General features: G+C 44.5%; 2 protein-coding genes across 5 annotated transcripts; one reads left to right on the top strand and one right to left on the bottom strand.

Annotated features, from left to right (window-relative positions):
* Positions 1–19: 19 nt before the first annotated feature.
* On the bottom strand, positions 20–20,872 carry vars2 (valyl-tRNA synthetase 2, mitochondrial). 4 transcript variants are annotated; one of them, XM_026156501.1, is made up of 30 exons: positions 20,697–20,872; positions 19,411–19,647; positions 18,168–18,249; positions 17,986–18,086; positions 16,782–16,903; positions 16,642–16,708; positions 16,412–16,509; positions 16,248–16,329; positions 15,664–15,783; positions 15,109–15,217; positions 14,947–15,035; positions 14,465–14,555; positions 14,238–14,365; positions 14,056–14,159; positions 12,130–12,211; positions 11,948–12,024; positions 11,742–11,829; positions 11,459–11,552; positions 9,858–9,928; positions 9,661–9,786; positions 9,464–9,568; positions 9,042–9,110; positions 8,885–8,963; positions 8,376–8,506; positions 7,026–7,178; positions 6,494–6,745; positions 4,543–4,654; positions 3,158–3,360; positions 2,130–2,279; positions 20–389 (listed from the first exon to the last, which is right to left on the bottom strand). In XM_026156501.1, the coding sequence occupies exons 2-30, from the start codon at positions 19,567–19,569 to the stop codon at positions 312–314; spliced, it is 3,222 nt and encodes a 1,073-aa protein (XP_026012286.1). In that variant the 5' UTR covers positions 19,570–19,647; positions 20,697–20,872; the 3' UTR covers positions 20–311. The 4 variants fall into 4 exon arrangements, with proteins under 4 accessions (XP_026012286.1, XP_026012285.1, XP_026012287.1 ...); XM_026156500.1 differs by lacking the exon at positions 20,697–20,872 and having other exon boundaries at positions 19,411–19,766; XM_026156502.1 differs by lacking the exons at positions 6,494–6,745; positions 7,026–7,178; positions 20,697–20,872 and having other exon boundaries at positions 19,411–19,766.
* Positions 19,802–24,567, top strand: ppp1r11 (protein phosphatase 1, regulatory (inhibitor) subunit 11). Its single transcript, XM_026156509.1, has 3 exons — positions 19,802–20,330; positions 21,546–21,654; positions 22,784–24,567. The coding sequence occupies exons 1-3, from the start codon at positions 20,253–20,255 to the stop codon at positions 22,966–22,968; spliced, it is 372 nt and encodes a 123-aa protein (XP_026012294.1). The 5' UTR covers positions 19,802–20,252; the 3' UTR covers positions 22,969–24,567.
* Positions 24,568–26,208: the final 1,641 nt, after the last annotated feature.

Here is a 26,208-nt window from a genome sequence, read left to right as displayed (position 1 = left end):
GTGCTTTCCCACAGCAATATTCAGATTTGAAATGCATTCATGGTAAAACAATGAAAATGAAAAGTTGATCATAAAAATTATTTTAAAATCAGAGTTTTTAAAAGGACAATATTTTTGGAATAAGAGCAACAGATCAAATGCAGATGCTTCCACTATGCTCAAAACACCTGGAGCCAGACAGGACTGCTACTTATACAGTGTATAACTCCATTACATAATATAAAGTTCATATTTTTGACTATAATATTATAAATAATGAAACAGCAGCTTTTTTCCTACAGCAGTCCACACAGCTACTGCGAAGGCTTCAGTTACTCTGCTGTTTGCATCTCTTGCAGCAATTTCAGTTGATCCTCAACAGTTTTCAGTTCCTGCTCCAAAGCAGACACCTGCACACACAGAGTAGAACATATGAAAATACAGAGATGGATACAGTGCTAGTATGAACTCACAGAGTGAATGTTCTCTGCACAATGACACAACAACAACTGATGACACCATTAGCATTTACATGCGTTTCCTTGCTTTCACTGTGCAAAATCTCACAGGATTGCATAACGACAGCAGGAAGCCACATATTAGCTTAAGATGACTGTGCATTTTAAAATTGAGTGTGGCCTAGGCTTAGGAGGAGATCCACCGTGTACGTGTGGCGGGGTGCGGCTCAGTTGCAGGGGAGGGGTGGAGGAGTGGTGTCAGGGGAGGTTGACGTGCACCTGATCTCCATCAGTGAACCAGCCTCCCATGTAAGGATGGTGCCTGGACCGGAGGGGAGAGGTGTGTATGTCGGTGTGTGCAGAGCAGATGAATACCTGCTGGTGCTTTGTGAATGAGGAAAAACATCTAAGACATCAAAGGTACCAGAATGTGCAAAGCTGGTGTCCTCATTCTGTCACAGTGGTGCTGAAACCCAGCCGCAGCACGACGGAACCACAACCAGCGCAACCAACTGAGATGCTGGCCCAGATGATGGCTAAGATCATGGCTAGAGAGAGCAGAAGGAGCCAGCGGCAGTGTTTTACCACCAGCGGGAGAAGCTACGGGGCCAGTCTTAGTCCTGGACAAAAATACTGGAGAACCTGGGAGCTGCTTGGTTACCCGTTGAGGCCTGCATCGTAGAGCTGGTGGTACAGTTCATCGCGGGGCTTTCCGCAGAAGCCGCGGAGTGGGTCTGCACCACCCAACCAGTCTGGATGCGGCTGTTGGTTTGGCCGTGAACAACTTCTTCCACTTTCTCCCTTTGATTTACTGTTTGGGAGAAAGCTGTGGGAGGCGTTGGACAGGATTCAAGAAAACTGGTCTAAGCCCACACAAAAATTTAGATGTGTGTGAAGTTGGACGGCGGGAGGTACAGTAGGAACCACTTGGGGGGCAGGTGGATAAACGGCAGCCATCGCATCCTGCCCACGGCCTAAGACTGAAACAGAGCTGAGGCGGTTCTTGGGGCTGGCTGGGTACAACCGCCAGACTGACTGACCTCATCCAAAAGGGTACCCCAGATTGGTCTAATGGACGGAGCAGTGCCAGGCGGTGTTTATTGCAGGTAAAGAAGGGTCTCTGTGGGAAACCCCTGCTCTACACGCCTAGCCTTTTTCTACCTTTTGTTCTGCAGACTGATGGCTCAAAAAGGGGCTTGGGGGCTGTTTTGTCAGGGGGTGTGGCTCAGCTGCAGGGGGCAGGTGGAGCAGTTGGTTCATAGTGTGGTGTCATACGCACCTGATCTCCAACACCAAACCACGCCTCCCCTTTAAGGACGGTGCTGGGACAGGAGGGTGGAGGTGTATGCAGGGCAGCTGAACAGCAACAAATAAAAAGCACCAGAATGTGCAAAGCTGGTGTGTGGCTCCTCATTCTGCCACAGCAGGATTCGAGGTTTTTGAGTGGAAGAATGTACGTATATGTACGAGGTTTCATATAATCTCCTATTTTAAATTGTAATTTTTATTTATCAGCAAAATCTCAGCATCAGTCTTTGAAATGTTCAGTGCACCACTCTACAACCATCTGTTGGTTAGAGAGCGATAACAGCAGTGCCATTCCCTGAGCTTTGATTCTCTCTCTCCAAACCATGAAGCTGACTCAGATACAGTGAAGCAGTTACAAACAAAGCTGCTGCAGGTCTCCTTCACCTTACTGTCCATCTGCTCCCGGACATGAGAAGGAACCTTGGTGAGGTAGCTTGGAGACTGGACTCTGGCAAGGATTTGATCCAGCTTTGGGACGAGCCTGTCTCTGCGCTGAGAGAGCTGCACGATCTGTTTCTCAATGTTCATTCCACTCTGAGAGACACAACACAGTACGTTAGACATGACCAGCATCCTCATCACCACTGCAAAAACATCCAACAGGAACAGGATGGGATTCTCATCACAGTGCAAACATGACGTGAACAATGTGTGCTTCTCTGAAGAGTTATTAGATTTGCTTAAGCAAAGGTCACATGACATTTAATATTCGTCGATTACGTGCATTTATTTATACACTACTCTCATAAGGTCACAGCATTTCAATGGAGTTCAGGTCCACACTGTGACTGGGATATTGCAGCACCTTGACTGTGTTTGGGTACATTGTCCCGATGCACGACTCCAGTTTTGGCTGTGGGACAGATGCCCTCACCTCTGACTCGTCTGTGTACAGAGGAGCTCGTGGTCTTCAGTGGCTTCACCTGAAAGCGCCGCTGATGATCTAAGAAGCTTGGAGAGAAAAACGACTGGACTTCTCTAAGTTTCTTGAAGACGTTTCACCTGTCGTCTGAGAAGCTTCTTCAGCTCTAAGGCCAAAGGTGGCGGCTCCCAGATATTAATATTATAATCTGTACTGTGTAAGAGGGTAGTTGACCCACTACTGATCATGTGCCTATTCACACAAGATGTTTATCTCCTTGGCTCATGGTGTTCGTGCCAGCAAACTGCCAAAACTGCACACTTGGCGATGATCAACCAATCAAGTTATTAGCGTAACCTGACTGCTCCTTACTTATTAAACCCTGCGCATTACAGATTGGGTTCATATCCTAGAGTAAATAATTTCATTCGCAGTATGTCAGATGATAATCCCAATGCTGAAAGACTAAACTGTCAGTCAGTCCAACACACAAAGTTAATTCATTAACAATGAAGTTCATTGCTTCATGCAGAAGAAGCCCGATACGTACTTGAACGTGAAGATGTAGCTGACATGTGTGGTCCACCACACCAACGAGGCTTGTTTTGGGTGGAGAAGTGGAGTGTACAGACGGGGGGATACTGCCTCTGTCAGAACAGCAGATGTGAAGGTCGGAGATTCGGCTTAAAGTGCTAATCGCTGACCCGAAGCGAAGGAGGACCTCGGCCTGGCTGGGCGAACACACTGCCCACACTGAAACCATCGAGATTTAAAGAAATTAAAGCATGAAATCATTTTTGTTCTTTTCTTAAAGAATAAAGGTCCTGCCACAGCTGAGTGTGGCTCTCAAGGAGCTTTCAGAGTTTTGGCTACTTTGTTACACATATTCAGGCCAGTGCTCATACCTGACCATTTTCAAAGGAATGTTTTATGTTTGTTTGTTGAACCTCTGAATAATTCACGCATTTAAAAAAAAAAAAAAGAAAGAAAAGTGAAGAACCAGTGTTGTGTCTACACATAACAGGCAACTTAGCAAAGAACCAATTTTAAGTGAAGCCTTTGGCACTTTGTTACAAGTGTCAAAAACACAGTTTGTTCCCATTTTTGAATACCAAGAAAAATACCAAAGATACCAGTTTGACAAGCAATAAATGGTATTTTTACACAAACAAGACGATTCCAAAAAAGCTGTAAGTTAAAAATTTGGCATATATTAGTATGCAAAACATACTGCACTAGCAAAGAGCTGAAACAAAACCTGAACAATCAGCTATTTACTGGTCCATCTACTGTCAGAAATGGTCCCAGTGGAAGTGCAGCTGTCAAGAAGCCGTTCTTAATGAAGCCGAGAAAAAACAAACTGAGGCATGAAAATTATGCAAGACGTGCACTGATGATCAAAACGTGTCTGATGGAGAGAAATCCAAATCTGAAACTTTTGGTTCAAATCATTGAATTGTTCAGAGCACATCAGAACAGTGCGTGTCTAGCCTCCTCAGATCCCAAAGCAGTGTGGGATCATCCTGACAGATAACAGAACAAGAGGCAGAAATATCCAAGGAAAAATTCTGAATGTCCTCCAAGAAGCCTGGAGAACTATTCCTGAAGATACTTTTAAGGAGAGCTGTCTCAGAGAGCTCAGGCTGTGAAGAATAAAGCTGGTCCTATGGGAAAACGGGAAATGGGTGCAGCGATTTTTTTTAAATATCTGCAAACCTTTAACTTCTGTGCTGTATCTCCATAAAGTCAGAGTTTGTGCAATATTAAAAAGAAAAAACGCTGCACCCATTTTCCTGGCAAAAAGTGAAGAAATCGCGGGTGACTCAAGACTTTTGCATAGTAATAAAACGTAACTTTGTTGCTATATTTGCTTTCAAGCATTTGCCAGTGGAAGAGTCGGTGTGATAATGGTTATGCCTTCTTGTGCTGACTTACTGTCAGGTTTTGCTTTGGTTATGCCACACTGTGCTCGTAAAGAACGGGCCACTCGGATCACTTCCTGTACCAGCAGGAAATCTCTTTCCTCTTCGGCAAAATGCCAGTGTGCCTGTGAGAATGGAAAGGACCGGGAGGTTAGAGAACTAACACATCAGCTGAAGTCCACGGACAGTGTTGTAAAGAGTCTTTTAATAACTCTGGGACAGTTTTCAGTCCTGGACTAAGAAAGCATCTCAGTGTCCAGGTTAGTGTGGAGAAAACCCTCGGTAAAAAGTAAAAGTTTAGAAGCTTGTTATTCTGGCTGGATCATGTGACCTTCGTTATGCCACAGTAGAGCATTTTCTCTCTTTTATCACCACGCATTCACTTGCAGCTGCTGGATGTTACCAAGTTTGCACCTTCTCTTTCCCCGGTTTGTGCTTCCTCCTCTTTGGCTCTTTCTCTCTGCAGGCATGTCTGACTCCACTGAGTTGCGTTTGCTCGTCCCACAAATAGGTTTTTTCATCTTTTCTTTTTCAGGTCATGTTGTAGGACTGTCTTGGTTGACACGCCTCTGCAACATTCACTCTCCTCAGGCTTTGGGAAGGCCTGTGCCAGGGTACTGGAGGTGTGAGTCTGTCTTTTCATTGTGGTTGTGGATTGCTGGACCAACTCTTCCTCCTCGCATGGATATTCGAGGTTTCATGGGAGTTTGCCGAACTAGTTTACATGTGCTTTGTGGATTTGGAGAAGGCATTCAACCGCATCCCTCTGGGTATCCTGTGGGGAATTGCAGGGGAATACGTTGTATTGGGCTTATCCAGGCTCTGTACAAGTGTTGCTAGAGCTTGGTCCACATTGTTGGTAAAATATCAGATTTATTCTTTCTGTTCATCATTTTTATTTGCTGAATTTTTCTTCTCAGAGTTTGCAGCTGAAATTGAAGCAGCTTGGCTGAAAATTAGCTACAAGTCCAAGACCACGGTCCTTAGAGAAGGGCGGAGTGCTCACTGTGACGATTTAAGTAAGGAGAGCAGGAGTGACAGTGCACTCTGAACTGGTCTGTTGTATTGTGGTGACACACTCACATTCAGAAAGAGCCAACTGTGAAAGCAAAGGTGTTGCTGGTCCGTCTACATTCATACCCTCACCTATGATCAGGAGCTTTGGGTAATGACCAAAATAATGAGATGAGAGCAATCCTGGGTTCAGCCTTAAGGAGAGGGTGAGGATCTTGGTGAGGGGCTCAGAGTCGAGCTGCTCCTCTTCCAAATCCAAAAGAGCCAGATGAAGTATTTGGCCACACCAGGCTTGGGTGTTCTGGGAGGAGGCTCAGTAGCTGATTAGATTAGTGCCAGTAGAGGGATGGACAGACATTTAAACCTTCAGGAGTAATTACTGGTGAACTCTCTCTTTCCCAAACGTTCAGAGAGTTTATTTCCTGCTATCAATATAAGATCATCTAATCTATGTTATTGTGGAGAGTTGATCTTACAGCCTCAAGATTATGGCTGTTGTCAGCTGGACCTTATTTACTGTCCCTCAGTCTGTGGGCGTACAAACTGGGCAGTGTGATCAATATTATCTGCTTCTCCAGTGATATCTGTCACTGAAATATTATTAAAATCTTGAATTACACTATAATTACAGTAAATGTCTCTGGGTGAAGCTCATCTAATAAGCAACAACAGTCGTGTTCTGTTTCCTTCTGCTTGCTGTGAGTTTTAGTGTCTCAAGTTTGCCTGAACATGTTTGGATCCGTCTCTGCTCGTCATCTCTGACAGGAGAGGTTTCTGCCAAGCTGGTACTTGGTTTACTCTGACTGGAATAACTTGAGATTGGTAGAAATTTGGAATTTTCCTAAATCCAGATATCAATGCACATTAGCAGGGTTGTTTTTAGCGTTATTTAAGACAAGAAGGTGCTTTCCTGGGGGCTACAAACACTTGAAAACCTCAGAAAGCCCTACCAACTGAGCGGAGCGGGGGTACGGCTGTAAACACAGGCTGGTTTGTGCAGCAGCTTCGGGTGCAAACGGCTGAAGTCTCTGCCACAGCTCCTCAGTGATGAACGGCATGAAGGGGGAGAGCAGGGCCAAGGACACAGACACACAGTGATAGAGAACAGCGATGGCCGCCTGCCTCGCGTCACCACTGTGCTCTGCGTCGGTTGTGAGGACGACTTCCTGGTCCTGCTGGGTCAGCAGAGGCTTTATATACTCCTGCAAATACACACAGAGCAAAGTGACAGCAGCTCATTCAGTGCTGGGCTAACTGCTGGCTTAGCGCTAACACTTTAGTCTTAATTAGGTTAATCTCTTTGCATTAAGCTTTGAGCCTCCACGTTTCCATGGAGAAGCCAGATAAATATATCACCTTCTCTCTTTTTTTTTTTTAGACAGAGCAGTAAGAAGATCAGTGGAGATACAAAGGAAACCCTCTTATCTGGTCTGTTGGGATGATCAAAGTCTACGCATGTCCTGGGACAGTTGTGCTCCTCACCATGTAAATATCACACAGGCTGTGGACCCAGAAGGAGTACAGGGCAGACGTGACGCTGTGGAGCTCATAAGCTTCAAAGGCCTGCTCACACTGCCCAACCGTGCTGTGTAGTCTGGAGCAGATCCAGCGGTCCATGCTGCTCAGAGGAGCTGTCTGCAGAGGCAAACACTGTGAACGAGGCGCTTCCAGTGTACACAGTCAAGTTTATGATGCCAGATTAGAAGAAGATGATAAAAGTAAACATTTTTCAGATGTCTTTTCCTCCACGCTGTCAAACAGTGTGTGAAACAGGCACAAACAGACAAGATTTCCCACACCTCAAACCTCTGAGAGACGGCACAGCTGTTTGTAAAGTGGGAGTGGGGGGTCAGCGTGTCGTGCTCAGACTACGTCCACACTCGCCCGGATAGATTTGAAAACGGCGTTTTTGTCTGAAAACACTCGTTTTCAGCCGTTTTCACAGTTGTGCGTCCACATTGAAACGGCCCAAAACGCTTACGTGCAGTCCTGCGCAAAAACGAGTGAGAACTAAAGAATTTGAAAAAAAGCTATCTGATATTCATCTTTTTTTAGGGCTGTCAAAATTGAGAGCAATCAAAACAACTGCTGTATAATGCCCTCCGCTATCTTTGTTGAATTGGTCACATGACTGCATCACATGACCAACATGCGTCATCGTTTTCGAGTGTCCACACTGCGCCGCGTCTCAGTGTGGACGGGAGGCCAAACCGTAGAGAAAACTGAGTTTTCAAAGGCATTAGTGTGGACGTAGCCTCAGTGTCCACGCCGTTAAAACAAAGCTGTCATGATGCATTTTGATATTTGAGAAGAACTGTAGTTCATTTTAACCTGGTGTATTTCTCTTGGTGTGCATGTTTGGTCCCTGTGTTGTGAAGAACAACAACGAGTTTCCTCCAGCTTTGGATCCGACTCAACGAAAAAAACCCAAAAAAAGATCTTTTAGGATCAGCAGATAGATAATTGAGTCAGAGAGCTCCATGGTAACTGGTCAGCTGACCTGATCACTCTGTGCGAGGCAGCCAGTGTTGTTGTATTAGTCTGCTTCTATGTTTTGACAGGACCGTGGAGACGCCCAGGACTCTGTGTTTATGAGGGACAAACTTCTTTCCCTTGCTATAGAGAACCTCTGACAGCCTTTGTACAAAAACACTTTCCTCTCTTTTTACACTTGTGTTACATTCAACACAGCTCAGTGCTCATACTCTGATATGTAGGCTCAGTCCTTCAAAAAACAAAACGCCACACACACACACAGCCTTTTTCAAACAACAACAAGTCTATAAGGTAAGAAGAAGCGTTCCAAATCGTCTGACATCGTTCTTGCTCTACCTTTGCTATAGTTTCCAGTGTTGCTCCGTTCTCACTCAGCACTCCCAATGTGAACCTTAAGGTCTGCCACATCTTATTACAGAAGTGTCTGCAGCTCAGAACCTGAGCGACAGACAGACTGATGTCTTCTCCTGACAACAGGCAAAAGTGAAAACGTTACACACAGTAAAAAGACAAAGCAGCAGCCCACCGGTCTAACATGGATCACTTGTTTGATTGTTCTGCTCCCCAGCAGTTAGTTACAAGTTAGGAACCTCTGACTGTGATGAAAGATGAGATGTTATCACCCTGATAACATCTCATAAGCTACTTGAAGGTACCCGAGATGGTTTTAACCTTCTGTGTTGTAATGACGGCTGGCTTTTATGTGAAACAGGGATCAATAATATGTTATGCAGTCACTTTTAACTCTAGTGAACATATGCATCACATCTTCTTTCCCGTGACGCTGTCTTCCACATTCATTCGCTCTGACAAATTGCTTCCCGTCAGAGGAGGGACTCACTCACCCTGCATTTTGTGAGAGCAAAGGGCAAAGCGCAGAGCATCAGTCCCACACTCTGGGATCCCCGCGGGGAAGTCCTTCCTCTGTGGGGAAGCAGATGTAGCAGACAGATAAGAGTGGGAATAAAGAGAAAGAACGAGTCGGGAGGGAGGGGAGCTGACCTGTGCTTCCATTGCAACCAGCTGCTCCCTCGGATCCAGGTTCCCCTCCTTCACTTTTGCTTGAAGTCTCTAAGAGGACGGAGGAAACCACATCGTTTAAAGTGAAGAGCAGACGGCTGTGCCGCGGTGACAGCTGTACTGCTTACAACTCTGCTATGCATCTTCTCAGCAACTCAGAGGCTGTGAGACAAAATAAAAATGCAATCTTTCGCCAGCTGTTGTTAGCTCTCTACACCGCGCTGTAGCAGTAAAGACAAATCAATAACTGCTTTTCTTTAAGACGTCTAGAATGAGCAAATTTCCTTAAAATAGAGCGTAACAACAAAACAGACGCTAACATGATGTTTCTGACACTAGTTTAAAGATGCCGGGGCTCTTCACTGAGTGAGACGGATGTCAGACAGTCATTACGGCCTTTTTACCTCCAAAGAGACTCCGTGTATAACGTCTAAGGGGTCGATGACATTTCCCAGAGATTTACTCATTTTTCTGCCATATTTATCTCTCACTAGTGAATGAAACAGGACCTAAGAGACAGGAAGGAAACGGGATGAGAGACAAAAATAAAATAACAGGATATGCTGAGGCTGTAGTCCATTTTCTCATTATTATAAGTAACCTGTTTAAAGGGTAGCTGCCCGGTCAGCTCTGTTCCAAGCATCACCATCCTGGCAACCCAGAAAAAGATGAGGTCACTGCCCGTCTCCAGGACAGAGTTAGGGTAAAACTGCTGCAGGTCAGCGGTCTGTGGAAAGAGTGGGTGGGTTAGGGATGAGGGTTGCTTCTTTTTACATTCAGTCAGAGGAAGTCCAGTACCTGATCTGGCCAGCCAAGCATGGCAAAGGGAAAGAGCGCAGAGGAAAACCATGTATCCAAGACATCTGGGTCTGAAACAGGGAACAATGTAGCTGAATTCTGACACACCTCACATCCTTTCAGTTTATCTCAACATCAACAGTCCAGCTCAGTAAACCACTAACTGGACCCATTACCATTTTTGTCACACGTTTCAGATCATCAAACAGTTTTATATTAGACAAAAATAAGTAAACTTAAAAAAAGACTTTTTAAATTTATACAGGAGAAAAAGCTATCCAAACCCAGCTGTTCAACTAAGAAAGGCAGACAAAGTGAAGTAAGCCAGAAGATGTCAAAAACCAGCACACTGAGATCCAACCACTGACATCTGTGACTCCGACACGAGTACAGAGGCATTTACCATCAGTCATCCACACATGGAGAAAGCAGTGCGAACCTTCACAGGAGCGACCAGTCTGACAAAATTACTCAGAGTGCACCGACGACTCATCCGGGAGGTCACAGAAGAAGCTAGAACATCAAAAGAAGACCTCGGTCGTCTCAGTTAAGGTCAGAGCTCGCGATTCAACAACCTGAATGAGAGCAAACATGGCCTCCACGGGAGAGTTCGAGGAGGAAACCACTGCTGACAAGAACAGGAAGGGTCGCCTCACAAAAACACCCTCAATGTAGCCGACTTGAAATAATTCTACAAAGAAGACTGGCTCAGTGTGAACGACTCATTAGCAACACAACACTCAAGTTCCTACAGCGAGGGTGGCAGCAGGCGTTTGGAGTCTGAAGCCTGCTGGTTATCTTAGCCTGACATAAAACCTGCTTCACAACCTGAAACGTGTGACAGACATGCACCAAAAAACCTACCAAACTATCAAGTAGGCAACTAATACTTTTACACAGCAGTGTGTAATAATCATGAACATGTTCAGACCCGTCTCATTAGATCAGCGAATCCTTGTCCTCGTCATTTAGCCGGCAGTAGCACAGTCATATTAGTGGTTTACAGAAAAAACAACAGCAACAAATAACTAGAAAAAGTTGCATTTCCTGCAAAAATGCAGCGTAAATGGCATGTAGTGGAATCTGAAAACAGCAGGAGGAGAACTGTCTGCTGAAAAGAGGTGAAGAAGCTGAAATTTGTGTTGAAAAGAGTTTAAAAAATTGAAGTGTTAACTGAAGCTTCTTATGTCATAAGCGGGATTCGAACCCGGGCCTCTCGCTCGGAGAACAGCTGCTCATCTCACTGAGCTAAAACACGGCTCAGCCCGGCAAACCAAACTGGTGATCACACTGATAATGTGGTCCCATCCAGCAAAATGGGCCAAAAAGCTTAATATCTCAAAAAGTATAAGAGTTATGAGCACCAAAAGATATATCACGCTTCAGCAGAAAGAGCAGAACAATTTAAAGTTTGATTGGTGAAAATCGGCTGAAAACTGAGGGACTAGTTCAGCAGCAAAAAATTGATAAATTTTAGAATAATAATAAAGTTTAAAGAGAAACAGGAACACAATAGTGTGAACGCCTCACGGCATTCACACAATAAGGTAACAATGTGTAGATACAGCAGCAGGTTAAAGGTCAGGAGGGAGGCGAGTCACCCCGAGTCAATGTGACGGCATCTGGCTTCAATCCATATTTGACAGCAGCTCTCTGACGGGCCTCGTCCTCGCTGCGTCCCCAAACCCACTGCTCCTGCACGCACACACACACACACACACTGCAGACTGGAACAGACTGACACTGGTGTACAATGTAGGGATTATCAGATAATTCACAAAATAATCTACAAACTCTGTGCAGTCCTTTTGGTTCCTCTGCATGAAACTGTCAATCACAGGCGACACAAGCGTGCTGTTTTTGGAAGTTTTCCCACACACTAACCTCTTGTTGTCCCTCATAACTCGGAAGCATCACTTTGTAGGCAGGGATCTGATGACCCCACCAGAGCTGCCTGGATATGCACCAGTCACTGCACAGCAAACAGAGGCACATTGTTCACAACCCACATGTTCTGTGACAAGAGCTGCATTATTGTGAGAGTGGTGTCATTTCACACATGTCACTGACGACACACGCTGCCACACAACCTGATGTTGGACAGCCAGTTCTTCCACGTCTTTGTGTAGTACTCAGGAATGATTTCCAGCCGTCTTTCCTCGACAGCCTGACCGGGAAAGACCACACCTCCGTGACGATAGTGACCCGGGAACTTTTTCACAAATTTTACTTTTGAAAGCAAGTCATGGAATCGATACAGCTGTAAACTGACCTGCACAGCTTTTTTTGCCATTACATCACACCGGACAAACCATTGGTTTCTTAGAAGAGGTTCAATGATGTCTCCTGAGCGGCTAAAACAGAGAGGAGAGTGGAAAAAAGAATCAGGAAAGAGAAACCACAAAGAAGAACATCTGCAAATGAGCAGGAAAAATAAATAATAATCAGGCCCCATCTCATCTTAATGACCTTGTAGCACCATATCACCCTATTAGAGCACTTCGCTCTCGCTCTGCAGGCCTACTTGTTGTTCCTAGAGTATTTAAAAGTAGAATGGGAGGCAGAGCCTTCAGTTTTCAGGCCCCTCTTCTGTGGAACCAGCTTCCAGTTTGGATTCAGGAGACAGACACTATCTCTACTTTTAAGATTAGGCTTCAAACTTTCCTTTTTTCTAAAGCATATAGTTAGGGCTGGACCAGGTGACCCTGAATCCTCCCTTAGTTATGCTGCAATAGACGTAGGCTGCCGGGGGATTCCCATGATGCACTGGGTTTTTCCTTTCCAGTCACCTTTCTCACTCACTATGTATTAACAGACCTCTCTGCATTGAATCATATCTGTTATTAACCTCTGTCTCTCTTCCACAGCATGTCTTTATCCTGTCTTCCTTCTCTCACATCAACCAATCGCAGCAGATGGCCCCGCCCCTCCCTGAGCCTGGTTCTGCTGGAGGTTTCTTCCTGTTAAAAGGGAGTTTTTCCTTCCCACTGTCGCCAAAGTGCTGCTCATAGGGGGTCATATGATTGTTGGGTTTTTCTCTGCATGTAGTATTGTAGGGTCGACCTTACCATATAAAACACCTTGAGGCGACTGTATAAATAAAACTGAAGACTTTGTACATGGAAACAAGCGAAGCATTCAAAAATCTGGTGATGGATATAAAGTAAAGAGGCAGACAGCTGTGCTCTTCACTTGTTTAAACAATTAAACAATTTATTCTGAAGAGGACTGAATGTTTTTCTTGGCTGATCGAGCAAAGCTATAGACAGGTGACAAATTAAAGGAAAGAAAGGCATAAAAAGAACTACTTCAGTGCGCATTGGCATTATTTCAAGTCATGGGAAAGCTGTGGAAGCGCTCCTTTAAAAAAATTAAACAAATTCTCTGATTTGGTGTTTTGATGATGGTGATGAAGAGTAGTGGCTATTATACTGGTCCAAAATCCCTGATAGGCGAGATCTGGAGACTATATTGACAAGAGGTGGGACCTTCAGGCCTCGAGGGCCGGCATCCTGCAGGTTTTAGATCTCACCCTGGGTCAACACACCTGAATCACACGATTAGTTCATTAGCAGGCCTCTGGAGAACTGCAGGACATGTTGAGGAGGTCATTTAAATCAGCCGAGTTGGATCAAGGACACATCTCAACCTGCAGGACACGAGGCCTGGAGTTGGACACCCCTGATGTAGACCATTACAATTTCTACTGTTTACTCTGCATCAAGTCCTGCAGTGCCCCCTGCTGTCCTATGGATGAATTAACTGTGATCATAAGGTTCTCATATAGACAGCTTTGTACTGATTTGGGGTCCGGGACCACGTGAGAGACTGAGGGCTAATAAGCTTCATATAAAGAGATCAGGATATATTCGTGCGCCCCTCACAGCAGTCCCAGCTTCTCATGTGGCTTTGTGGGAAATTAATTACCGACCTCTGCTCCGAGGGGACAAGTGGAGCTAACCCACGACGGCAAAATTCCCCAAAAGCAAAACCGAGCCCTCTGAGCTGGTCACTGCGAGGGATCAAGCATTCAGGCTTTCCCTTTAATCGATGCACCGACACAAAAACCAGTTCAAACTCTGTACTATGGTGTCAGCTGGCACAAAACGCTCTAATGAAAAGACTCTGCACACAACACGGTCCATCCAGTTCCTTTAGAGCAAACACTCAGACGTTGAGCGTGCATGCGCTGCTGTACCTGCAGACGGGTAAACTCATGGCATGAGCTTTTCTTCCTCTGAACAGTCTTTTCTCAACCAGAGCATCCACAACCAGCTGTCTGGCATCAAAACGCTTCACTCCCTTCACAAAGAAAAAGAACAGTGAAACCCAAAGACACACAACAAACTCACACACGTATACAAACAGGTAACACAGCACCTCCAGCCACTGTCCACAGGACCCTGTCATCGTCCCATCGCCAGCAATCACAGTCAGGCGTGGAAGTGAGTGTCTCTGTGAGAGGACAAAGTCTGTGTGGTCATGAGCAGGAGTCACCTTCACTGCACCTGCAAAAGACAAACAGGAAGTGGGCGGATACCACGGGTCAGAGGGCTGAACACATCCACAGGAACAGTGTCACGTCAGGTGTCAGGTGTGGTCGTCACCAGTTCCAAGCTCCACGTCCACCATAGAATCAGTGATGATGGGTAACAGTCTGTCGGTGAAAGGATGTCTGCAGTGCTTCCCATGAACAGTCTGGAAGAAGCAAAGACACGCTCCGTTAAACAAGCGTCACGCTGCTCACGTGGTATCCACTCTTCCAGCCTGCAGTTCATCCATTTGGCCTCCAGGCTTCCTGATGCTGTAGTGCAGGGGTGTCCAACCCCAGGCCTCGAGGGCCGGCGTCCTGCAGGTTTAGATCTCACCCTGGGTCAACACACCTGAATCACACGATTAGTTCATTAGCAGGCCTCTGGAGACCTTCAGGACATGTTGAGGAGGTCATTTAAATCAGTCGTCGTGTTTTCAGCTCACTGATGTTACAACACACTGAGCGGTGTAGGAGATCTGTACTGTTTATTGTCCTGAAATATTGTCAAACACTCCCACTGAGACACTCCCAGAGTATCTAACATAAACAACTGGCCTGGTATCGAGGATCATCAGGGTGAACAGCTATGGCCACGTCTCCCAGCATAGTCTCTGGACGGGTGGTGGACACCACCACCTCGGTGTCTAAAATACAGAGAAGAGGATCAATGTACAAAACACAGGACACACCATGTCCCAGGATGGTCCCGACACGCACCGTGGCCTTCTACGGGGTACGCAAAGCTCAGCATCGATCCAAACTCCACCTTGTGTTCATAGCCAGGAACAGACAACATGGTCCGGCCGGAGAGCTCCTTCGAGTCCACCTGATGATGAGTTCAAGTGATATTATATCATAGGCACACTCTGCTCTGTAGCTCATCTAAAAAGCGTACAGCGAGTGCTCATGTGAGCTCCACATTATCAGACTGTAGCATTAGACATGCAAACACATGCTGAAGGTTTTATTGTTCACGTGGAGGCAAAGAGCAGGTTTGGTACCGTTTTCAGCACACACATGGTCTCTGAGTTCTTCCCATAACCTTTAGTTTTAGATATGACATTAACGTCCATGTGCTAAGGAACAAGCAAAGTCAAACCTTGTACACGTTCTTATATAAAAAAGCCACTTATATACAAGTTGTTAATCAATCTGAAAGCTGTCTGGACCCCTGGATACGAGTAACTTTAGGTTGGGGAGAAGACACATTACTGTCTCTATTATTCTGTCCACTTGTTGCATTTGCTATCCATTTATGTAAAGCTGTCTCACCTCTATGTCAGAGATGGCAGATTCCAGGGCACAGCTCCAGCTGACCAAACCCTCTGAGCGATAAATTAGACCAGAGTCACACAGTCGGACAAACGCTGCAGTTACAGCTCTGCTAAAACCCTGAAATCAAATCACAAAAGCAGGATAAACAGTTGACGGTGCTTTGCCCCATTCACCACTGCAGCTTTACAGCTCAGCTTCAGTGTTTCACTCTGCAATTCTTACGGCACTTTCATTTTCCTGGAGAGGCCACAGGATGGTGCGATTTCTCGTTTAGACGAGCCTGCGTGTGCCGTGGTGAGGAGGCAGAGATGGCTACAAATAAATAAATCTGCCTTACTGGAAACAGGGACGCTGGGAATGACTTATCATCTCTACCCATCGTGTGTATGTGGTGTATGTGCTTACATCGCACCACAGTTTCATATTCGTCTCTCTTTGTACCGCTGCTGCAGTTATTTGTACAGTTTCATAAATCAGCTCGTTAGGATGGTTGAGATCATCTTTCTGGGATGGTTTCATACGTAAAACTCCATCAACACGTTGAATCGCAGAGTAAGGAACATGTGTGACTCCACTCTTACTGGGTCCATGGTGAAACAGGCTCTGCTCCAGTCCAGAGAAGCTCCAAGCTTCCTCAGCTGGTGGTAGATCTCGTCTCCTTTCCTGCAACAGAGGCTCAAAACTCAGCAAACACCGTGCAGGCCACACAGCAGATGTGCTCAGAAGTCCAGATGTGAAGACTCACTCATTCTTCCACTTCCACACCTCCTCCAGAAACTCGTCCCTCGTAAAGTCTCGTCTGTGCTTCCCTGTTTGCCTCAGCAGTCTCCTCTCCACCACCGTCTAAAACACGAGCACATCGACACTCTCAGCACTGAGCATGTGCCACAATCATGATACAAATGTGTTTCCATATTTTGATGTTACTCTGAGGGACACCTGAGAACATGTGAGCCAAACCGTCATCACGCGTACCTGCGTTGCGATACCTGCATGGTCACATCCAGGCACCCACAGCACTCTGCAGCCCTGCATCCGTCTCCTGATGGATACAAACCATCAACACGTGAGCTCAGAGAACAAAGACAACATGCTGCTCTGCTGTTGATAGTTACCATCGAACCAGCGCATCCTCTACAGCTACTGTCAGAGCGTGGCCCAGGTGCAGAGTACCAGTCACGTTTGGTGGAGGAATACACAGAGAGAAGGTCCGATCCCCAGCGTGGGGCAGCCGTTCCTGAGAGCAGGAAGGGAAACACGTTACTGGCGTGCATGTGTGCACACTCGCTCTACAGAACAACTTTTTCCTTTGCTGTAATCAAATATCTCGTAGTGCTGTTGCTCGTGCTTTAGTAACGTATACTTTGTAATTATTGAAAATATTGACTTGACTTCTAAGGATTAAAAAAACATGTTCAGATTCAAATGAAACTGAACATTAAGGTGGACCTTTGAGACTGAGTGAAGTCTCTTTTGCTCCTTGTCGTGCCACCTTTACCTGGATAACTTGAATACAATCAGATCACTCTGACCAAATCTGAGGTGGTCAGGCTTGCAGTGTGATCACATCTCAGGAAGACGCACTTTTCTGTTTTCACAATCACAATGATCCTCTGAAGGCCCAGAAAAATGCACAACAGATTTATTTTCCCAAATAGATCGTTATGGCTTTTACCACATGATTGTCATATTTTATTCGACCTTTATTATTATTATTTATTTATTTTAAGTTATTGCAATTAGAACGGACAGGACTGAGGGACGGGAAAGATGAGGGACAGAGAAGTTGGGGAGAAGAGGAGGAAAAGCTCGAGATGAAGAGGGAGGGAGAAAAAAACCCACTGAAAATCTGCTTCATCACCTGCCGAGAGAAAAACAAAAACAACACAGGAGGACATCACAGCAACCTGCCTTCTCCTGTCAAAGGAACAGAAGAAGCAAAGCAATATTTTTTCTACAATAAAAATAATTATTGTAGAAAAAACAAACTGCTTTACAGCAAATAAAGAGCGCACTGCTGGCAGGACAAGGTCAGAAAGGACATAAAGGTCACTTTGGATACCTGAAAATATGACCAAAGTAGAAGTAACTGTCTGTGACAAATACAAATGTATGTTTTCTGATCAGTGCTCTCAAACAGTTCATCCATTTTCTGCATCACTAAATAAAAAGTATTTATTTGCTATTATTAGCATTAGTATTAAAGCTTAGCTGATTAACCACTTACTCAGTTTGTTTCATAGAAACTGCAAAAAAACTGCATTAAAGTGAATTCATTTTAACTGCAACAGTAATGATTTAACAAGTTCACATGTTTACATGTTGCTCAGGACTGAAGAATCCCTCTTTCTCCCACCACTGATACCAGCTGGACTCCACATACTCTGGACTGTAACACGATGGGAACGGTAAGCTAGTGTCTGCAGGGAAAAAGAAGAAGGACTTTCAGAGCCTGTGAGGAGAAGAGACAGCCGAGCCAGCAGAGGTTACAGGAGAGTCACCTTTCTTTGCCCCAGGAGGTGTAGGAGCAGTGTAAGCAATCTTCTGCTTCTCACTCCACTTTACTGCTTTACCTTCAGCACTCTGCAAACAGAAACATCAGAGCGTGTCTGACTGGCAGCTTCAGCTATCGTATCTCTCATAACTATATTTATGACATCATGGAGTGCATTAGCACAGCACTGAACAAGTCACAAGTCAACACGGTTGAAACACAACAGTGTGTAAAGTAATTGTCCCCTAAACCCAATAACTGGTAGTGCTACCCTCAAGACGTCCAATCGAGTGTTTGAGTTAACAGCCAAGGACTCTTTCACATCACTGTGGAGGAATTTTAGCCCACTCTGCTTTGCATGATTGTTTCCATTCAGACACATTGGACAGATTTTCCAGCACAAGCAGCCACTGATTTCACACATGGCTGTGCAGGTTTGAATAACTTTAATAAATGAAAGCATCATTTAAAGACATAAAGACCTGGATGGCCGCTAACTTTCTGCTTCTTAATTCAGATCAAACTGAGGTTATTGTACTCGGCCCTGAAAATCTTAGAAATATGGTATCTAAGCAGATTCTTACTCTGGATGGCATTACCTTGGCCTCCAGTAACACTGTGAGGAACCTTGGAGTCATTTTTGACCAGGACATGTCCTTCAACGCACATATTAAACAAATATGTAAGACTGCTTTCTTCCATTTGTGCAACATCTCTAAAGTTAGAAATATCCTGTCTCAGAGTGACGCTGAAAAACTAGTTCATGCATTTATTACTTCCAGGCTGGACGACTGTAATTCATTATTATCAGGAAGTCCTAAAAACTCCCTGAAAGCCTTCAGCTGATCCAAAATGCTGCAGCAAGAGTCCTGACAGGGACTAGAAAGAGAGAGCAGATTTCTCCTGTTTTGGCTTCCTGTTAAATCCAGAATTCAAAATCCTGCTCCTCACATACAAGGTCTTAAATAATCAGGCCCCATCTTATCTTAATGACCTTGTAGGACCATATCACCCTATTAGAGCACTTCGCTCTCGCTCTGCAGGCCTACTTGTTGTTCCTAGAGTATTTAAAAGTAGAATGGGAGGCAGAGGTAACTAATGAGTGCAGCATTAAACTATTACATTATTATTATCATCGATACAACGATGCCAGTATATCTGTAAAAATACACACAAACGCACTAGTACTCTTTCCTTGGGGGATTTGGCAGAGAGCTTTAGCCTTAGTGCTTTGCCTCCCTCTAACTTACACCATGCTGACTCGATAGGATGCCCTCCTCCCGCACTCGTCTGCGCCTCTGCTTCTCGGCGTGGGGTCGAAGTTTGTTTGTGTGAGAAGCTTTAGGTGGGGTGCTGGAACAGAGTCTGGCTGCCCTCCTCAGACTCGGACCAGGACCTGTCCTCCACATCCTCGGTAACTTTACACGCTAGAATGCCCACGCATGCCAGCCACAGCCGTGTAACGTCACGACTTTGTCCCTGCCAACCTGAGGAGAGACGTTTGTATGGAAGCTTTACACAAAATTAAATCCGTGACAAAACGATGTTCCAGTATGGTTTGGTGCTGTTTGTTGACGGGATATTATATCTTCACGGACAACAGGAAACGCACTTGGTCCGTCTGGAAATATCTTCCCCACAGCGTTTCAAGTTAAAGCTAAGAGGAACCGGAACATCCTTCCCGAGTTTAAAAATAAAATAAATTGTGGAAACAGAGTTTTCTATCCAGTTAACTATCTAAACCATTTAAATTCCACACATAATATAATGATGTAGCCCAGCGACTACTGTCATGTGATTATTTTTTGTGGGTGATGATGGTTCCCATAGCTGATAGTTGTAACGAGGAGCCGTACGTTTCCGTTCCGACCCTGGCTAACGCGTTTTGTGCTTTGACTGTAGCCACCGCTGTCCCACACCTCGTAACTGTGGGTTGACATTTTTCCATTCAGTGCGATTTTTGGAGTTAAAGAGCGGAAGGTTAGTCGGTTAGCTGTCGACTAACGCGGTGTCGCTCATTGTTGACGCTCTGCTTCGTTTCTTTTGGATCTTTAAGCTAGTTAACGGTAGCGTTAGCAAAGCAGCTGCAGGGATGGCGGAGGTTCCAGGAACATCCAGTGAGACCATAACGGAGACCGTTCAGACGAGCACGCCGCCGCCGCCCCAGCAGGTAAACGATGGACAGCTGTTCCTGAGACAGTTGGACCGCTCTGGCAGCCAGTGACAGTGTACATTAAAGATACAGCGTTTATGTTATTACGGGGGAAGCGTCGTGAGGCCTGATATGTTAGTTACGTTAGGCTTATTTAAATGACAGGGCTGCTAGTAGCGCGGTAGCATTAGGGAAAGCCGATAGCGGGCTAAGTGCTGAATAGCTCCGCGTTGCTGTGTGAAAGTTAAACAGCTTTCAATTAACAACCCGAATCTGTAGTATTGTTGCATAATGTCTAAAGCAGCAGGAGCATCCGGTTTACATGTTAAATACACTCTGTTCAAATCATATTTCAAGTTGTCCTGCTCAGATAAACAGTCAGACCTCCATTAACTGAAATCCCCATAGTCGGTTAGAATGGGTTTAGATGCAGCGCAGACAGGCCCATCTGCAGGCACCACGGGGCAAAGGGATGGTCTCTGCTAGCATACATGCCCGGTAACCCCAGCTTTGTGTCATTTCTGAGGCAGGTGCTCTTTAATAGTTTGTTATTAACCCCTCCCAACCCTCACGGCTTGACTTTTTTTAAAATTTGTTGCGCATTTTTTATTTCTTTTTAAATATGTGCATAGTCATGTTTGACTTTTAAATAAGAAGAAGTCTTAAAGGATATTATTAAGAGGCATACTCGTGTTTGGCTACAACATACTTTGTGTATCATTTTACACAAATCTTCGTAGTCCTACTGATGCAGACTGTTTACTGCAGATGTTGTCATAATTAGAAGTATTTCAATAGTTGCAATTTATTCCTTATATTGTCAGAATTTGCCTAACTGATGGTCATGGTACATAGACTGGTTCTTATATAGACGCTTCTGCTCTGAGCATTCAAAGCACTTTCCACAACTTAGCCAATTAGCACTTGTATCTGTCTAACATCCATACACATTTAGAGTCTGATACATCAGAGGAATAAGTCCTTGGGGTTAGTATCTGCAGCAGACAGGGATCAAACCACCAACCCTCTGATTAGTAGGTGACCTGCTCCATCACCTGAGCAAGGACATGTTTTACTTTTCAGAGAGCAGGAAACAATAGCATGCCCATGACGCCATAGAGACAACAAGAAGGTCCTACAAATGATAGATGTCATTGAGTGTGACTGCAGGATTCACAGTTCACACTGTGGTTTGTTTGCGATGTCTCACAGTAGACCTCTTACATGTTACAGGAGGGAAGAAGCTTGACAATCAAGTTGAGGAAGAGGAAGACTGAGAAGAAGGTAGAGTGGTCCAGTGACACTGTCGACAACGAGCATTTGGGAAGAAGGTCTTCAAAGTGTGAGTTTATCTTTCTCCGTAGCACACAGGCTGAGAAATGTAATTAAGCATTTCAAATATGTCTGCCACCAGTTTTCAGTGTTTTGCTCTGTCACATTTTAGGAGGAACAAATGCAAACGTATTGGATGCACTTTTTCTTTTACTGTTTAGGTTCAGTGCCAAAACTTGCACTGTGGTATATTTTATGTTTCACAGTGGGGTTGTTGTTATCAGTGGGATTTTCTGTGGGCGTCCAGTGGCTCGTCTGTTGGGATTCTGCAGAATATGAAATAATTGAAAGTCATCATAAAACAATTAAAACTAAATCACAAAAACAACACAGCTGATATTTTACTCTTATGCTGAGTGTGGAACAATGGAATATTTGGCACCGGGCTGCAGAGTCAGTCCTGAAAAAGCTGTTTCATGAAGTTTGTCCTGGAAAGAAACTCGATTTGGACGTTTTCCTCTGAACTGTGTGGTTTTATTATCAGGAAAGAAAGCAAGAAAAAGAAAAACCAGTTTGAAATGACAACAAAGTACACTGGCTATGCTGCCCAGCACCGTTAGTACTGCCGCGCTGCACCCCTGCTTTCCATATGATTCTTTTTATTTATTTATTTTTGTATCATTAATTTCCCCTCAGCATGGTTGAAACTGTGTGTCCACAGCAGAGACTGTACTCAGTCAAATGATGCACACTTATTTATAAAGCCTGGACCATATACACCTGCGCACCACAGTACACGTGGTTTTCCTGTTTAACTGCAGTATATGACACGCATGAAGTAATTACAACAAGTAGTAGCTGTACCGAACGTGCTTCAGCGTGTCACGGTGCATTGCATCTCATTACTTTCCCCATGACATAATCGAGGCTCAGCTAATTAATTTTAATAGCCTTAATCTTTCTCAGTACCGTGCACATGTGTAACATGCACTAAAATGCAGCTAAAGCCCTGAGTAGACCACGGACTCCTGTCTCAGCATCCGCCTTCTGCACACTTACTACATCAAAGACACAGTATGTGTTTAATCACACGCTCCTGCAGTTACTGTTTCTGAAGTGAAAGTATTTTTAATTTTGAAATGACGAACTTGGAGCTTCATGTGAGCCTGTGGCATCATGAGCTGCTTGTTGTGTTTCAGGCTGCTGCATTTACGAGAAGCCCCGACAGTTTGGAGAATCTTCCTCCGAGAGCGAGGGAGACGACGACGACGAAGGCTGCGGCAGCGCTCACTGTATCCTGGGCCACGGCAGGAGAGGCCATGGACAGACGGGGGGTGGGGGGACTACAGTACCCCCAAACTCTGGGGGGTCGCACTCACACTAACAAAAAGCAGGGCTGATTGTGTGGTCTGAGGGCTCTTTGGCGCCACGACAATGACACATTAAAAACAAACAAACTGCACTCTTGTTTTAGTTTAGTTTCATCACTGAGGTTCAGGCCTGACAACCGGGCTTCAGCCCGAGTCTGAAAGTCCCAGCTGCTGCCGCACGACGGCAGCCTCTGTGCTGCTGCTCCTCTCGGGGAAAGTCATGGCCACGTCACGGGCTCGTGGAAAATACTTTGCCGACCTCAAAGCGTGTTTGCTATTGTGCCAACTTAAATATGAAGCATAGACTGGCAACACGTTCAAATTGTGATTCTAACTGAAATCAAATGACAGTTTCAGCGTTTTTCCAATCAGCTCCACTCGGTGTGCATGACATCACTGCTCAGCCTTATCTGCCGACCTAACACACTAGCAAAATAAGCTCTGAGCTTTGAACTTTATTCTTTCCTTTGTTTGGTTTTATTGAGTTGTGCTGGCAGGTTGGGCTCCTTTATGGTCATCATCTAGGTGATGCGCATCAACCCCATGATGTGGAGGTTTGAAAGGATTATTTAGAAAAGAAAAATAAAACTTGTAAAATCGATTTTCCTTTTTCCAGAAAAGTTATGTCTGCAGATTCCACAGTGCACCCAGAAGAGCTTCACAGCTCTATAACAGTCGCATTACTTCCTGTTACGTCGTAGAACTTTAAATCATTCCAAAAGTAGTCATTAGTAGCAATGTGATTGGTTCTGAATACATCAGAGGAGTGCTGACTCTCCCCAGCAGCATGTGGGACTTTCTGACTGCAAGGCATCAGTTTGGAAAAGGTGACAGCAGAAAGAGGCCATTAAATGCTGTCTGCTCGCAGAGTTAAATGTATATAATACAGCATATTGTTTTTTTAAAATGTAGTTTTCTAATTTATTTGCTGCTCTTAATTCTGAACTCGTCCATATTTGACATGTACCTGAGCCCAGCGGGTTAAATACTGGACATTTAGATTAGCTTCATATTTGTCTTTTCTGAGCTGTTCACCAGATTTACAGCGAATGCTGAACATATGAGCCAAGGCTCTGAATATAGTTTGGTTCACTGAGGTGGGCTTGTGTGAGCTGCTTTTCTATATCTTCACTGTATGGAGAGAAATTTGCTTCTGTGTACAATACGATCCACAAGCGTAAACTAACATTTACAAATGTGTACAATAATTTGTGTGCAACTTTTCAGGGGCACCACAGACAAATATGAAGCGATCTGACCACATGAAAACCATTTTACAAATGCGTATACCCAGACCTGAATAAATACGATTATTTATGCACAGTTTATTAAGTTCAGCTTTACGAATCCAATAATTTTACTTTTCAAAAACCTTTGTGTGTACAAATGTCTACACGTAACATCTCTCTCACTCATTTAAAAACATTACATATGTGTGGAATCGCCTGATGTGCACAGATCACCTCGCACGCCAACGTGGGGTTTTGAGACGAATTTAGCCGTGCCAGCTTGGCACAGATCCACAAATATGAGATGCACCAAGCTCCCAGTGTAAAACTGCTTCAAGTGTAGACCTGCGTGTCTTTTTCTAAATAAACAGAAGAGCTCATTCAGTTCTGTTCAGTTTTATTTACACAGCCCCAAATCACAACAACAGTTGCCTCAAGGTTCTTTATATGGTAAGGTCGACCCTACAATACTACATGCAGAGAAAAACCCAACAATCATATGACCCCCTGTGAGCAGCACTTTGGCGACAGTGGGAAGGAAAAACTCCCTTTTAACAGGAAGAAACCTCCGGCAGAACCAGGCTCAGGGAGGGGCGGGGCCATCCGCTGTGATTGGTTGGGGTGAGAGAAGGAAGACAGGATAAAGACATGCTGTGGAAGAGAGACAGAGGTTAATAACAGATATGATTCAATGCAGAGAGGTCTGTTAACACATAGTGAGTGAGGTAGAAACACCCAGTGCATCATGGGAATCCCCCGGCAGCCTACATCTATTGCAGCATAACTAAGGGAGGATTCAGGGTCACCTGGTCCAGCCCTAACTATATGCTTTAGCAAAAAGGAAAGTTTGAAGCCTAATCTTGAAAGTAGAGATAGTGTCTGTCTCCTGAATCCAAACTGGAAGCTGGTTCCACAGAAGAGGGGCCTGAAAACTGAAGGCTCTGCCTCCCATTCTACTTTTAAATACTCTAGGAACAACAAGTAGGCCTGCAGAGCGAGAGCGAAGTGCTCTAATAGGGTGATATGGTACTACAAGGTCATTAAGATAAGATGGGGCCTGATTATTTAAGACCTTGTATGTGAGGAGCAGGATTTTGAATTCTGGATTTAACAGGAAGCCAATGAAGGGAAGCCGATGCAGGCTTACCCCACATGGGCATGCGATGTGATCTGTGTGTATCAGGGGATTCATCCAAACGTATTTAAGGTTTTTTGAGTAAGTGAGAGAAATGTTACGTGTAGTTTTTGACACACACAGAAAGGTTTTTGAAAGGTGGGATTATAGGATTTGTGAAGCTGATCTTAATGAACTGTGTGTAAATGATCAGAATGTATTCAGGTTCTGATGCATGAATTTTTAGAATAGTTTTACATGTGGTCAGATTGCTTGTATTTGTGTGTGGATTGAAGTGTGTGCTAATGAAAAGTTGCACACAAATTACTGCACAGATTTGTAAGTGTTAGTTTTCTCTTGTGGATCATATTGTACACATTGGCAACCCTTATCAGGTAAATCTCTCTCCATATCATTAGGCTATGGAAGGCATGCTCACAATAACACAAACTAACTAATAGAGGCAGCAGATACGAATTAGTGTATCCCATTCAAATGGACCCATATTCAAAAGTATTTTGCAGGATTAGTGCCTTTCTGTAAAGTGTTCCCCATAATCAGTACCACCTTTTACTGTATTAGGAAGTAGCTCTACAAAAACAAAGTGAGGGAAAAATAAAGTCAAACATTTAGATTATTGAAATATAGTAAATAAACACAGTTTAATCATGAGTACATACGCATGCTAAAATGTTTCAATTTACATACAAAACTGCTTTAAATGAGTTTCTAACTACTGTTGTATAACTAGAGTTTGCAGATTAGTCACACAAGTCCATCTTGTTTTGTGTCCCATGATTTTTATCAGAGACTTTGGCAGTGAGCTGGTTATAAATACAAATATTAACTAAGCTTATATATTTCAGAATTTACTGATTATAGGCTTGTTTTCTTTTTAAAAAACCTTTAAT

The sequence above is a fragment of the Astatotilapia calliptera genome, chromosome 22 (assembly GCF_900246225.1).
Source record: "Astatotilapia calliptera chromosome 22, fAstCal1.2, whole genome shotgun sequence".
Lineage (NCBI taxonomy): Eukaryota > Metazoa > Chordata > Actinopteri > Cichliformes > Cichlidae > Astatotilapia > Astatotilapia calliptera.
The sequence above is the reverse complement of the archived record's forward strand: the minus strand, read 5'-3'. Positions and strand labels throughout refer to the sequence as shown.

Excerpts from the sequence above, each read along its gene's own strand:
- vars2 (XM_026156501.1), bottom strand. The coding sequence starts at position 19,569 with ATGTGGAGGACAGGTCCTGGTCCGAGTCTGAGGAGGGCAGCCAGACTC. Across the intron at positions 15,784-16,247 it reads CCTGTTTCACCATGGACCCA|GGTTTTAGCAGAGCTGTAAC; the intron begins GTAAGAGTGGAG and ends ATTTGATTTCAG. Across the intron at positions 3,361-4,542 it reads AACCAAAGCAAAACCTGACA|TGTGGGCAGTGTGTTCGCCC; the intron begins GTAAGTCAGCAC and ends CGATGGTTTCAG.
- ppp1r11 (XM_026156509.1), top strand. The coding sequence starts at position 20,253 with ATGGCGGAGGTTCCAGGAACATCCAGTGAGACCATAACGGAGACCGTT. Across the intron at positions 20,331-21,545 it reads CGCCGCCGCCGCCCCAGCAG|GAGGGAAGAAGCTTGACAAT; the intron begins GTAAACGATGGA and ends TACATGTTACAG. Across the intron at positions 21,655-22,783 it reads GGGAAGAAGGTCTTCAAAGT|GCTGCTGCATTTACGAGAAG; the intron begins GTGAGTTTATCT and ends GTTGTGTTTCAG.